General features: G+C 38.1%; 1 protein-coding gene across 4 annotated transcripts in view; it reads left to right on the top strand.

Moving 5' to 3' along the window:
* The window catches only part of ZMAT3 (zinc finger matrin-type 3), a 29447-nt gene extending 16428 nt beyond the window's left edge, over positions 1–13019 (top strand). For 3 of the 4 annotated variants that reach the window (XM_060099150.1, XM_060099149.1, XM_060099151.1), the window contains 4 exons: positions 3969–4088; positions 7254–7420; positions 7543–7643; positions 9594–13019. In XM_060099150.1, the coding sequence (XP_059955133.1) occupies positions 3969–4088; positions 7254–7420; positions 7543–7643; positions 9594–9805 (600 nt within the window). In that variant the 3' untranslated portion in view covers positions 9806–13019. The remainder of the gene's footprint in view (positions 1–3968; positions 4089–7253; positions 7421–7542; positions 7644–9593) is intronic. The other variant, XM_060099152.1, reaches the window with a different exon arrangement.
* Positions 13020–15551: the final 2532 nt, after the last annotated feature.

The following is a 15551-nucleotide window of genomic DNA, read 5'->3' as shown; positions in this document are numbered from 1 at the left end:
TGTCCTTTCCCAACAGTAGATGCTCCTATGCTCCCAGATGTAGCCACTATACTAAGTTGGTATTTATTGTCCACGCCCCCCACTTTTTTGTACTTTTGCTACATATGTATCTTCCTATAAAAAATGTAGTGGTTGGGCCTCCCTGGTGGCGCAAGTGGTTGAGAGTCCGCCTGCCGATGCAGGGGATACGGGTTCATGCCCCGGTCTGGGAGGATCCCATATGCCGCGGAGCGGCTGGGCCCGTGAGCCATGGCCGCTGAGCCTGCGAGTCCGGAGCCTGCGCGTCCGGAGCCTGTGCTCCGCAACGGGGGAGGCCACAACAGTGAGAGGCCCGCATACCGCAAAAAAAAAAAAAAAAATGTAGTGGTTTTCATATTTTAACCCCCAGATTAAAATGATTACTCTTACATATCTTCTTTTCCAACATGTTCTTTTTATTCAGCGTTTTGTTATGAGAATCATTTATGTTGACATGCATGGCCTAGGATGTGTATTTTCACTACAGTATAGTGTTACATTGTATGAACAATTTATCCATTATCCTGTAGTTGGACACTTAAGTTGTTTCCACTTTTCAGTGGTTACAAACTGTCAAGTTGTTTCCAGTTTTCACTGGCTACAAACCGTCCTTCTGGGAACATTTATTATAGGTACCTCCTTATATGTATGTTTCTGTTTTGTAATACCTGGAAGTAAAAGTTCCTGGGTTAATAATGTATATACCTAGACTCTTCGTTTGAAACACCTTGTTCTAGACTTCCATAATGCCACACTTCTCTGGTTTTCCTTTTACTTCATAAACCAGGCATTCTCAATCTCATTTTTCTGGATCCTCATTCTCTACTGCACTATATTGTATCATCCTAGGGCTTTGTCTTTGGCTCTCTTCTCTGTCTTCACATTTCCCATGATCTTTATCAAATGCGATCCAGTCATGTAACTGCTTTGCTTAAAGTCATTCAGAGGCCCCCCTACTGCCTCTAAAGTCTGAGTTCTGTATCATGGACAAAACCATGAATAATTAGCTCCCTGTGTATATCAATTCCTACCTCTTTTCCAAAGGATCCTGAAGACCATCTCTCCAGCAGACTGGGCCTTTGCTCACACTATTTCCTCTTTCCCAATTTTCTTTCCCCTCACTCCCTACCTGCCTAGTAAACTTGCTCATTTTAAAAGATAACTCACACGTCCCCTTTTCAGGGAAGCTTTCCCTGGCACACTCAGGCAGAAGTAAGCCATTCCTTCTCTGTGTTCTCCTAGCAGTTTGTTCCTTATCTCCACTATAATAGTGATTCATTTATCTAACAAATATTTATTGATTGCCTACTATATGGTAGAAACTGTTCTAGAAATTGGGGCTCTACAAGACAGACAAGGCCCTTATTTTCAAGGAGTCCACATTCCAGAGGGTAGGAAAGAGGAAAATACAAGCAAACATTATTTCAGATGGTGACAAGTAGCACTATGATAAAGTGAAAGCAGACAGTGTGGCGGTGTGACGGAGAGTGTGTGTGGGGAGTGGGTTTGGGCAATGGGGGTGACACCTCAGGTTGAGTGAGATGCTGTTTGAGTTGAGACCTGAAAGATAAGAAGGAGCCAGCCATGTAGAGACTGTAAAGAAGAACATTCTAGGCAGAAGGAATAGCGAGTACAAAGGCCCTAGAGTCCATGTGTTGGGCATGTTTAAGGAACAGCATGATAGGCCGTGAGGCAGGAACGTGATGAGGAGGAAGGGGTGCTGTGTGAAATCAGTCCGAGAATAGACAGGACCAGATCAAACAGGACTTACAGGTAAGAGTTGTGGATTTTAGTTTGTGTGTAGTGGGAGACCATTGGAAGATTTTAAGTGAGAGGTGACAAGATGTGACTTATGTCTAGAATTGTCAGTGTGGCTTATATGAGGAGAATGCTAGGGGGATGAGAGTGTAGAGCAGAGACCATTAGGAGGTGCTGCCTACTACAAGTGAAAAAAGTTGGTAGCTTGGAGTATTGTGGCATTTGAGTGTCCATGGAAAGAAATGGAATGACTTAGGAAATATATTTTGGAGGTAGGCTGACAAGACTTGCTGATGGGTTGCATGTGTTGGCTTTAAGGAGGGATGGACTCAAGAAAAGGACCCCTCGGCTTTTTTTTGAGTAACTGGGTGGAGAGTAGGGCCATTTACTGACATGTGGGTGAATAGTGGTGGTGGCACTGATGAGAAAGTTCTGTGGTGGGGAGGGAACCCAAATTTATGTTTTAGATGTTTTAAGTTGGATACGCCTCTTAAGAATGCAATGTGTGGATCGCACGAAGGCAGTTGGGCATATGGCTCTGAAGGTCAGGGATTGTCTTAGTCTGTTGGGGCTGCTATAAAGTTACATAGGCTGGGTGGCTTAAACAACAGACATTTATTTCTCACAGTTCTAAAGGCTGGAAGTCTGAGATCGGAGAGCTAGCATGCGTGGGTTCTGGCGAAGTCCTCTTCCAGATTGCAGACAGCCTTATATCCTTATATAGAAGGATAGAAGGATATCTCCTTATATCCTTACATGGTGGAAAGAGGGCCGGGGAGCTCTCTGGCCTCTTCTTTAAAGGGCATTAATTAGGCTCTACCCTCATGACCTAATTACCTCCCAAAGGTCCCACCTCCAGATACCATCCCATTGGGATTAGATTTCAAAATAGGAATTTTGGAGGGACACAAGCAATCAGCTCATAACAGGGATGGAGATAGGTAATTTTGGGAGTCACCAACTTATTGATTATATTTTAAAGCTGGGAGACTGGGTATAACAACCTAGAGTTTGCATATAGATGGAGATAAAAGAGAGCTGAGGGTAGTGCATTGGACGCTGCAGCATAGAGAATGAGAGGTAGGGAGGTAAGAGGTAGTCATAGAAGACAATAGAAGGAGGGAGTATGAATAGTTTGGTGCTTCTTAGAGTGAGAGCATAATGACAGCACAGACGTGACTGTTGTTTTTGACTCCTGGAGATCACTGTGACCACGGCAAAAGCACCTTTACAGCATTCCAGTGGCCAAAAAGTGGAACTTAGCTCATTCCTTTAACTGCTTACATATCTGTCTCCTCCTCTAGACCATATGCTAGTCCTATTTATTTCTAGGGCTTAGCATGTAGTAGATGGTGAATAAATATTTGTCTACAGGTTTGGATTTTACAGTGCAATTTAAAGAATAATATACGGTTTTACCCTCATTTAGAATGCTTTTAGACCACTGACCCTTCCCACCAGTTTGTATCAGCTCAGCCATAAACTTGTGACTAATAAATTAAATGAAACATGATGAGAGAGGAAAGCCATAGAGGTTCACAGTGTATACTGAAGCCATCATGCTGTACTGAAAAAGGGCCTTGCTTTGGATTCAGAAGGCCTGCCTCAAGCTCCGGCCCCACTGCTAGGCCTCCTGAAGGTGTTGGGGGCAAGTTCCCCACACTCTGGATTGCAGTTTCTCAGCTGTCATATGTGGATAACATTAACAAATTTCTCTTACAGGATTTTTGTGAGTGGCAAATGAGCTAATGCATATGAGAGTTCTTTGTAAGTAAAAAGATGCTCTGTAAGTGCTATTTTTGTCAAAGTAATTGGATTACCCATTTCATTACTGACTTATAAAGTAGATTAGATCAGAGTGTCATAAAATTCATATTTAGGCGGTGGCATATGAATGGCAACAAGTTGGGAGAGGACACAGATCTGGAAAATGTGGTACTTTTCCAGAAATATATAGGAAATTAATGTCTTTTGGCTTTGTTCTCTTATCGTTCCCAGATAAATTTAATCATTCTGTTAGAATCAAAGAGTAGACTCTTCTACTTTAAGATGTAATAATCAAATCTAGCTAGTGGTCTGTTTATCCCACTGTTGCATATCTCTGAAAGAATAAAATTTATTTATTAATAAATACATTAACTCAATTTGACAAATTTTCCTCACAGTGATTTCTCATCTCATTTTACTTCTAGGGTAAAAATCATGGTAAGAAACTCCGAAATTACTATGCAGCAAACAGCTGTCCTCCTCCTGCCAGAATGAGCAATGCAGTGGAACCTGTGGCTACTCCAGCTGTTTCAGTCCCTCCGCAGGTGAGACACGTGTGTCAAGGTGGGTGCTGTCCTATGCACAGATGGTCACGGGTAAAATTTGTTGTCTATGTGCCCATCAAGGTACAGTTGAGCAAATATTCCTAAAAGGTCCTACTTAGTGCTTTTAACTCCTTGAACTCCGTGGTGCTGGATTTAATGCATGCAAAAATCCATGAATCCCAAGATTTCTCACTGGCTTTGGTTATGGTGCATGAAATGATGAAACAAAATTATTTCATGAGTCTTTCTCTATGCATTTCTCAAAATTCTGGGTTATATGGCCCTGAATGTCTAGGCGAAGCCCTGAATGAAAGATTTTTAAACATTTATATCTCTATTGCAGTTAATCCCATTGGCTTTATATTTTGCTTTCCAGCAAGATCAGTTTCTTGAGGCTGCCCTTTTCTTACCTCTATGCAGAGAGCCTGTATAAACTCTTTCTGGACTTTGGTATCATGACACACACTTGAGAGCCAAGTTCCTTTCACTCTTTGGGAGATAGATCGGGTGCTTTGAGGCAAGATATTCCTGTACTTTAGTAGCCTCTGAAGTATGGATGCTACTCTGTCTTTGAAGTATTATTTTTCTATAGGTCATAAATAATAATAAATAATAATCACTTTGATTGAGTACTTACTGTGCCAGGTACTCTGCTAAGCACCTTTCATGCATTACTTCATTCAGAGCTGGACCTAGGGTGAGATGAGGGATGCACTTGACTTAGGCACAGAATTTAAGAGGGAGCCAAAATACTCAGTAATCAAGATAAATAATGTGATATTTTAAAAATTCAAAATTAACGTGAAAAAGTCAACAGTGAACAAAATGTCAAAAACTTAAAGACAGAATAAGTGTTATTAATTTTCCTTTTGCCTTAGGCAGCAATGTGGCTTGGCATGGCACTGTTGCTGATCCTGTCTTTATTTAAAAATTTGATATTTTGTTCCTGTTTGATTTTTTTGCAATAAGTTTGATTGGTAAAAATATTCCATTAAGTATTTTTTAAATTCTATTTATTTATTTTTGGCTGCGTTGGGTCTTTGTTGCTGCACGCGGGCTTTCTCTAGTTGGCGGCAAGCGGGGGCTACTCTTCGTTGCGGTGCACAGGCTTCTCATTGAGGTGGCCTCTCATTGCGGAGCACGGGCTCTAGGCACGCGTGCTTCAGTAGCTGTGGCTCGTGGACTCAGTAGTTGTGGCTCGCAGGCTCTAGAGCACAGGCTCAGTAGTTGTGGTGCTCAGGCTTAGCTGCTCCACGGCATGTGTGATCTTCCCAGACTAGGGCTCGAACCCATGTCCTCTGCAGTGGCAGGCGGATTCTTAACTGCTGTGCCACAAGGGAAGCCCCCCATTAAGTATTTTTAATCCTGATTGCTGAGTTTTTTGATGCTCCCTTAAATTGTGTGCCCATGGCAAGTGCCTCCCTTGCCTCATTCTTGCCCTGGGTCCTGACTTCTTTTAATGTTTGCAACAACTCGGAGGTATTGACCTTATTTCTCAAAGTATGATCCATGGGCCAGCAGCATTAGTTTCACCCGGAAGTTTATTAAAAGCCCAGGTAAACTAAGTAACTTGTCCATCGTGTTACAAATTTTATAAAGTGGTGGAGCAATGATTTCTCTTGACCTTAGACCTCTACTCCTAAACACCATGGTATAATTTTACTTTTCTGAGTGTCAGTTTTTCAGTACTTACAGTGTGGATAGCAATATCAGCTATTCATGTCCTCATGAATTTGTGGGGAAAATGAGATATGTTAAAAAGAGAATCAGAGGGGCTTCCCTGGTGGCGCAGTGGTTGGGAGTCCGCCTGCCGATGCAGGGGACGCGGGTTTGTGCCCCGGTCCGGGAAGATCCCACATGCCGCGGAGCGGCTGGGCCCGTGAGCCATGGCCGCTGAGCCTGCGCATCTGGAGCCTGTGCTCCGCAATGGGAGAGGCCACAGCAGTGAGAGGCCCGCGTACCGAGAAAAAAAAAAAAAGAGAATCAGAGGACAGGAAAATACCCAGAGAGATCTTCAGGCTGAGTAGTTGTCACAGTGCTAATACCTGAAGGCTGCTCTAAAAATGGACACCTACTTCCTGTTAGGGACTGTTTTCAACATGCTCCACCCTCCTGGGCAAACAGCCTTAGGCTTCTTTCATAGCATAGCCCTTTGTGATTTTTGAAAACAGTTATCCTGTCCCCATAAAAATCTTCCCTTCCAGGTGAAACAGTGCTATTTCCTTCAGCTGGTCCTGATATGATATGCTTTCCAGATTCTTTATTGTATATTTTATTCTTCTTTAGCCAAAATCTAATGTGTCATGTTTTGTTAACCCAGTAATACTTACTGAGTTCATACTATTTTCCAGGCACTGTGTTAGGTTTCCCTTAACTCACTGTTTCCCAACCTGAATACAATTGTCTGGATCTGCTGGCTATTTCCCCCCTAATTATATTATATCTGTAGCTAATTTATAGACTCTGAGGACAGGGGCTCATTTTTTAAATACATGTCTGTATATCACTTTTGCATTAGGTAGCAAGCCCTATAAACAGTAGGCATTCAGTAAATACTTGTTGATGGATTCTGGGAGGACTTTGTTCTTTCTGGTAATGTGATTTTAGGCCTTACCTGTACTGCCCTAAATCTTACATATTGGGGTTTTTTTCCTTTTTTTTTTTTTTTTTTTGTGTGTGTGTGCGGTACGCGGGCCTCTTACTGTTGTGGCCTCTCCCGTTGCGGAGCACAGGCTCTGGACGCCCAGGCTCAGCGGCCATGGCTCACGGGCCCAGCCGTTCCGCGGCATGTGGGATCTTCCCGGACCAGGGCACGAACCCGTGTCCCCTGCATCGGCAGGCGGACTCTCAACCACTGCACCACCAGGGAAGCCCCATATTGGGTTTTTAAACTTCTTTTCTAAAATTTCTTCAATGGAGATAGCAATGAGGCATTCATCAGTTTGGTACACAGGTGATTGTAATGCAAAACCATGATTGCCTCCCAGCCATTTTTTCTTTTTTTCTTTCTGGAATGAATTATTTCCTGTCCTTATAAAGCTGAGTGTTCGTGGTCATGCCATAACGTTCGGTTATTTTTCAACTCTTAGAAGGAAGGAACTTTGAGAAGAAGAAGAGAATAAAGTGCACATTTTAAAACCTTGTTTCTCGTGTCTTTGCTGTCAGATGAGCTCCTTTAAGCCAGGAGGCAGAGTGATTCTGGCCACAGAGAATGATTACTGTAAGCTCTGTGATGCCTCCTTCAGTTCTCCGGCTGTGGCCCAGGCTCACTATCAAGGGAAGAATCATGCCAAGAGGCTGCGGCTGGCGGAAGCTCAGAGTAACTCATTCTCGTAGGTATTGCTCTTTTCTCTTAGGCCAGCGTGTTATGTGAGACTAACTGTCTCTAGAGAGAAAAGAGTTGAAAGGGATCCTTGTTTAGAAGTCTTACTCTTTTAAAATTTCTCTTCTCCAGAGAATCCTCAGAGGTTGGTCAACGGCGGACCCGGAAAGAAGGGAATGAATATAAGATGATGCCTAATAGGAGAAATATGTATGCAGTACAGAATAATTCAGGTATTCTGTGGATTTCCACATACCTTCACTATGTTCTGCAAATGGTCTCCTCTATTTTTATTTCCTTTAATGGTAATAGATAGCCCTGAGAATTTGGGGTTAGCTGTTGTTTTGTGGAATTGGTCTAGTGGTTTTTCAAGCTGGTGTTTATTTCAGGTCTTATTTATTTATTTATTTATTTATTTATTTATTTATTTCCTATTTAGTGTATTATTTATTTCGATTTTAAATCAAGTCTATGTTTTAAGGTCTCTTATCATAGTACCTTTATGTTTCTTCTGGTATTTGTCAGCTGAGATATTTAAATGCATTATAAAAATGGGCTATTTGGTTTAAAGTTGCACCATATTAAATCCCCATTTATTGGGGAAAATAAAAATTATAGCAGTGGTGTTTAACCAGGATAGTGACTCAGATTATCTGGGGAGTTTTTATAAAATACACATGGCTGAACCATGACTTAGAGATTTTCAATCAGGAAATTTAGAGTGGTTCTCAGACATATGTGTGTTTTGAAAATGCTTCCTCAGTGATTCTGATATATACCTTCAGTTCAGAATTACTAGTTTATCGGAATATTTCCTGCATTTTCTGATTACCTTCAGTGGGGAGAGTAGGACTGAGCAGTCCCTCATCCTTTCCCTACCCCAGCCTCCAATGCATACACATATGAGCAGAGGTCACTCATGTGAACAGTAAAACAAACAGCAACAACAAAAAGCTAATTGGAAAGGCAAGAGAAGCATAGAAAAAAGGGACATGTAGAAAGCACAATGTAATAAGATTAATGAAAATCTAAACACATATCAATAATTGCAATAAATGTAAACTTACTAAAGTCCCAGTTAAAAGACAAAGATTTTAAGATTAGGTAAAAAATATTCAGCTGAAATGAAGGAAGCTGAGATAGGTCTCTTAATATTAGATTAAAAAAACTTTAGGATAGAAGGTTGTTTAGACTTATGTTTTCTGATCGGAGTACAATTAAATGAGATGTCAATAATAAAAATATAAAAAAGCAAACAAAATTTTTATGTGTTTGGAAGTTTTTAAACATTTCTAAATAACTCATGGGCCAAAGAAGAAATCATACTGGTGATGGAGAATTCTTAGACCCAGATAGTAATAAAAATACATCAATATTTGTAGCATGAAGTTAAAGTAACATTTTGAGAAAAGCCTTAAATGTTTATTATTATAGTAGAAAGGAAAAGCAGAAAATGATTGCACTACTGGTCCAACTTAAGAAGTCAGTTACGTAAAGAAAAAAATTATCAATAATTCCACCATTCCAGTTCTTTGTGTATGTTACTTCTGTAAAGTGGAAATGTAATCATATTTTGTGATATTCTTATTTTACTTAATAGCATATTATAATCAAATATTGTTACTAAGGAGTTTTCTATAACATTGTTTTTAGTGACTGTATAGTTTTTCATTGCATTCATTACCATGATTTTTTGAGTTATATTTTTGGATCTTTCCTTTCCCCTCACCCTCCCAAAAAAGCTTTTATAAACTCTGATGAAATAAATGTCCTTGCTCATAAATCTCTATGCAAAAATTCTCAACATTTTCTTAGTATAATTCTTAGAAGTAGAATTTTTGGATTAAAGAATTAGCATAATTATACAGATTTTTATATAATGCTTGGAAATGAAAGTATTTTATAAATTATATTTACTTTTTAGAGACATTGCCATTTAGAGTTTGGGTCTGGCTCTACAGTAACATTTCTGACGATAGTTGGAGGAATCATTTTAGCTTTTTTAGGTTGAACCTGTATAAAATTGTAATTTAAAAAACCCATTAACTTTACATTCTTTTAAAGCTAGGAATCTGTGAATTTTATACTTTGAGCTTAGAATTACAAATTACGGTGATAATTGGTCAGACCACCATTCACTTAGTATGTTGAAGTGAATACATTACTTTTGCCTCTTGCTTTAGCAGGTCCTTACTTCAATCCCCGCTCTCGGCAGAGAATTCCACGTGATCTGGCCATGTGCGTTACTCCAAGTGGCCAGTTTTACTGCTCCATGTGTAATGTTGGGGCTGGCGAAGAAATGGAATTCCGGCAGCATTTAGAGAGCAAGCAACATAAAAGCAAGGTGTCTGAACAGCGGTACAGGAATGAGATGGAGAATCTGGGATATGTATAGTGATTGTCATATTCAGATAGAGCAGCTTGTCCTGCCTGTTTTTTGCCTTCTGTCAACATGTTCTGCTTTGTGGTTCTTTTGATATGAGTACATTCCTCTGCTTAATGTTAATACACCTAACCTGCAGTGGTATCACGAGGTGTCAAAACTGGGGAAGGAAGAGAACATGCTTAAGTCATGATGCTTTTTCAGGTCAGTTGTGTTGATCTGCTTAAAGCCTGTGACCTACCTACCCCATGAGAAATAACTTTTTATCTTGACCAAGTTCTGGTCAACTAGTAGCCTGACCACTTAGAGCTTTAGCTATTTAAAAACTTCATCTTTTTTTGTAATTTTAATGTTACATACTGCTAAATAAATAATTTTATTGAGTTCTTGCTTCAGATCATAGTAAAAACAGGTAAGCAAAGATTTTAGTTTCCCAAGGCTTCTTTGGAATCACCACCTCAACTCAATGCATTGTCAGTAGGATATACTATGTAAAACTGCATTAGAGTCCTTCCCAGGACAGTTTTTCTCTTTATCATGTCCTCCAATTATTGAAATGCAGGTTTTCTTGGATTCAGACAGTTCTAACGTGCTTGTGTACTTCCAAACAGTGAAACTTCATTTCCAGTTGTGAATTTCACAAAGTTAAATTCACCTTCTTCCCGCCTCTTTTTTCCCCCCAGTTGAATTAGCTTATCCAATAAGCTCATTTTCATGCCCCAGCTATGTTGTGGGTTTTCCAAGCCCCACAATTGAATATCCAATGAGTTTAGAATAGATGTGATTTAAAAAAAAAATACGTTTTTTTCAGTTGGTTTTAGGAAATGAAATGTGTTTGATATTTCAATTTAGACTTACTTGATGATAATAACATGTACTTATATGATGGTCTCAACTGTAAGTTCATATCCCTTGATGTTTGTTTTGGTAGACTTTTTAGGTAAACAGATCCTTACGTTTTACTTACATTCTTCTTTGTCTTGCTAGTTTGTTGACTGTCCTGAAAAATACCATACCTTTACTATTTCTGAGATAGAGAAGAATCTTTTTTTAAAAGTTAATCAAATTTTAGTGTCATCATTTCCAATAGAAAAATACCTGAACGTTGGCATTATTCTTTATAATCTAGCTTCCTTGAAGATAATAAAAATATAGATTACTTTCATATCTGATAATTTCAACAGTATTATTATTTTTGTTCTTTGTTTTTAAAACGAGAAGCTCTAGTGTTATATCTAGATTAAATAATGGAGGATTCTATGAACTTTCATTAACCATATTTTACCTATTTACTATATTTACATGGATAAGACTGGTGCTCATCCATACTTCTTTTGAAAGGCCATGTTCACCAGGTAGTTTATATTGAGCAGTATCTTTGCACTATGGTAAATTCACTTTTGATTGCTTATATTATTAATTAAAAATAAAACTCCTATTTTTCCTTGAAAATTCTGTAGGCAAAGAGATGAGGAGAAGGAAAATTATAATCATCATTCCTCTCCTTTAGTACTTCTGAACAATTTTTAAACACTAGACCCATATTTAAAATTAAGTGTTGTGATTAACCTCTGGTACACCACCAAGTTGCCCTTCTGTTGACGTGGTGGTTTTTTGAAAAGTAAAATTGCTTAGTAATTTTATTTTCTCCCAGAAACAGAAGAATGAAATAATATTCTGTTGAGGTTCTATCTAGACCTGTGACTCTTAGTATAATAACCCTTTTTGTAGTAATCTATAAAGTATAATTGATTATTTTAGGGCAATTTAGAGCTTATCTTATTGGTCAGTAGGTTACTCATTTTGCTGCTAAGTATAATTTTTTGGTAGATTTTAATATGACTGTTCTGGCCACATGATTCTGTGATTATTTAAAAATCTCATTTTTTCCCCTCTCTGTATGTGTGACTATATATATGTATACACATGTATAGGTATGTATGTGTGTATATATATGTACTTATATATATACACACACGTATATGTATAAAACTATGTACATATAGCTTTATGTGCTCTATGTACCATAGAGAAGATTTCATTGAATCCTTAGATAACAGTGAAAGATTGTGGATAAGAATTTACATTTTATAAAAGTGGCATTCATCCACTTTCGGTTTTTCCTTTGCAAATAAAATTAAAGGAAGGATTCCCTCTACTCTCCCCACATAACAATTTCATTATATATATATAACAGCAGTGGACTTAAGGCCTTAATGTTTTTCCTGGCCTTGCATATTCAGGTTTCTCATCTCTCAGTGCCCTTAATGGATGTTATGAATCCATAAACGCATTTTCTTTTAAAGAAAAAAGTTAGATTTATAGTGTTAATTCTTACTTGTTATATTTCTTTGCACTAAAAAAGAGTGATGTATTTGTTTTATATGACACTTTAGATACCATATTGCCTACAATAGCTGGGTTTGCTCCTTAATTTCCAAACTCTAGGAAGTTGATAAATAACTTCTGTGATCATTTATAAAGGTTACATACACATCCAAAAAAAATCACACATCTCTCTGACAGTGGGTTGTGTTTTGAGCTTGTTACCTTGCAATGTTCTCCTGTGTTCCATAGGTGAAGCAAAGGGTGACAGAGGTGTCAGAAAGGAAATGCCTAAATAAGTACATCTCTTCATGGTACAATTTCTCATACTCATGCATTCCTTACAGACAGTGGTTTTTTTTTCCCCTGTCAAATAAGGCTGTTGTTACTACTGCAGTCAGTGATACGTGATCTCATTTGGTTTCATTTAGTGAAATCGAGTCCTGCTCTTTATTGTGCTTTAGAATTTGCACCCTTTGCTCCCCAGGAATCACGTTAGTATCTTTTTATATTCTGTATATAAGGACGGACAGAGGCCTAACCAATGGAAAATCTTTAGTCAAATAAGTAGATTCCAGTAATCTGCAAGAAGAACTCAGAGCATCAAAGTCTCTTTTCTCTGAATATCTTTGTGTAAGTTGTCATTCAAAAATCAGTGTTCGAAGATAACAATTAGAAACTCTTCTAAGATATTGAGGGCAAGAAGTTGTGAAGGAAAAATTTTGGTGTTCCAATTAAAAGATTGGATTGCTTATGCCTTCGAAGTGTTTTTTCAAAAATGTTCAGCTACAGAACCAAGTGTGCCATGTAATCCTTTGGACCCCACATTGAAAACACTTTGTTGGTCTTGTCTTTGTGTATCACGTACTACAACTTGTAAATATGTGCATGTTGTTTATGACGTTTGTCTGCTTGTCTCTTTTGCACTGAATTCTGCAAGGTGAATAATTGTTTTATACGATTCATTTAGAAAAAGTTCCGCCTCCAACTCCTCCTCCCTATTGCCCCTTTTCATTAGTTGGTAAACTTAGAAAACCATTTAGAATTTTTGAAACCCTGAGATTGAATGAAGAATCATGGCTATCAGAGATCATCCCCATGTCCCTCTTACTTAAACAGCTAAAAGGAAAGCATGAGATCCTCCACTTTATTTTACAGAGCTGTTCTCCAGTACTGGTGTGCTTGCTTGTAGCTACACTATCTACACTTTGAACAAGGATAAAAGGATATATGTATATATCTATGTGTAGTTAAATCTTCTTCTGTAGATAGACTCGAAGGATTAGTGGTGGGATTAATGATTCCTTCACTCCTGAATTGGCTGGGATTATGAGCAATGACAGTTTGAGGACTATCCAGTGACCCATGTGAAACGAGTCTTGCTTGTGTCAGGGGACACAGGTAACTGTTCTGCATAATATCCTCTACAAAGAGGCCTAGGAGTGATGGATTTGGAACCTAATCTGTTTTGTTTCCTCAGTGTCAGACACAGGCTGGAAGTACCTTGTAAGAAACTTGGTGGGACATGTACTAAAGAAAACAGAGCTGCTTTAGAGATAGAGAAATGTTTTGTCAGTATAGGCAAAAGTTTAATGCAGGCTTTTGAACAGATATTTTAAAAATACTCCACCTTACCAACTTTTTTAATTTTAACCAGCCAAATCACCCTTCAGGAGCTTCAGGCATAATAAAGAATGTTTTGTTGTTGCTTTAGTTTTTTGGTGGTGGACCCCTGCCATTGTGAGCTATTACTATCAATCTAACTGAATGGACAAATAGCTGTGTAAATAGCTTCTCACATGATATTTCTACTGATAGCTGTTTGACTTTGCCTTCTTGTTATGAATGGGAGGATCATTTATCAACTCCCTTTCTGGGTAACTACCAAAAAAAAAACTGGCTTATGGTACCATGTGACCCTGTCTTTGATAAGCCCAGAATATGAGTGCCTTTAGCAAGTTTTAGCATTTCACAGAGAGAAGACATGATAGAATTATTGCCATTAATCACGATTCATAAAACAGGAGCTTGGAATAAAAAAGCTTTATGTGCATTCTGTGTTCTACATCTTTTTTTTTTCTTTATGCAATCTCAATTTGATATTGAGTAAGACTGTATCATTATTGATCAGGAACCATACATCCTGAAAATGAATCCAGTTGTCCCAGGCTGGCAACAGTCATTCATTTTTGTTTTCCGCCTTGATCTGTATTATATTTATATTTAGTGAATAGTAGTGTGGTGGATTGGGAGAGCTTGATATTGAAGTCTGGAAAAACTTTATTCCAGTGTCTTTTTCAAACTTATCTAATACTGTAGAGAGGATAGAATTATGTATTTGCAAATGAAATGTGTGAAGAGACTGTCTTCACAATACTTATTAATTGTGCTAGTTCATCTCTACATTAAAAACAGGCATCTTCACAGATCAGGTTCAAGGTGTTTTAAAGCAAACTTTTCCTTACTTCAATTAATTTAAAATTTTAAATTGCCTGAGTACTTTGAGTCTTTAAAACACACTGCTAAATTAATTTTATTGTAGAAATATTAACATTTTTCTTGACATTTTATTATGAAAAATTTTAAATATAGAGTTGAAGAATTTTACAATACACTACCACTAGATTCTACCATCAACATTCTCCAGTACTTGTATTACTGCGTATCTGTCTATCCCTCTATTTATCCATCAAACAATGGAGTTTTAAAAAATACACACTTTAATGTAAATTTCAGACATTTCCCTTAACTACTTCGGCATAGGTGGCATTAACTGTAGTTTAATATTTGTCTGCATATTAACATCTTTTAAAAAGCTGTGTATGAAGTTGAAAACCTGAGCCAATTAACATATGTCCTTTTCTCCTGTGGACTTTAGCCTTCCTCTTTCAGTTTCTGTATGTGCTTAGAGTGAGGGAAGATGACTCCTTTTCAAACTGAAGTTTTCCGGTGTTGGTCGTTTTAAATGCTAATTGTCATACATTTTAAAGCTTCATGACAATAATTTTTTCTTTACCCCTCCTCTTATGATGTATTTTTGCTGAACTATGCAGCTTCTTTAGAAAACTGTAAATTACTGATTGGGGTTTATTAAATCAGCTTATACCTCATTTCAATCTACTGCTGCTTTTCTCCATGGTATCACTTCTTTTACTACTTTCACATGTTCTACCAGAAGGTAGAGAGGAGTAAAGAGTCAACCCCATAGACTACTAGCTGTTTTAATCAACTCTACGGGAACAGATTGAGTAGTTTAGAAAGTGGAACCATTAATTTATCTAAAGCCTTTGACTTCCATGAGAATTGTAATTGCCCATGCTTTCTCTTAGCCATAATTAGCAGGATTAAAAATGATTGTACTGTACGATGAGTTGTTGAAATTGTGAGCCTTAGTAACCATCTTCAGCTTTACTCTAGTACTGTTTAGGAAAAA

The sequence above is a fragment of the Mesoplodon densirostris genome, chromosome 5 (assembly GCF_025265405.1).
Source record: "Mesoplodon densirostris isolate mMesDen1 chromosome 5, mMesDen1 primary haplotype, whole genome shotgun sequence".
NCBI classification, from domain to species: domain Eukaryota; kingdom Metazoa; phylum Chordata; class Mammalia; order Artiodactyla; family Ziphiidae; genus Mesoplodon; species Mesoplodon densirostris.
Note: the sequence above shows the minus strand (reverse complement) of the source record. Positions and strands in the feature narration are given on the sequence as shown.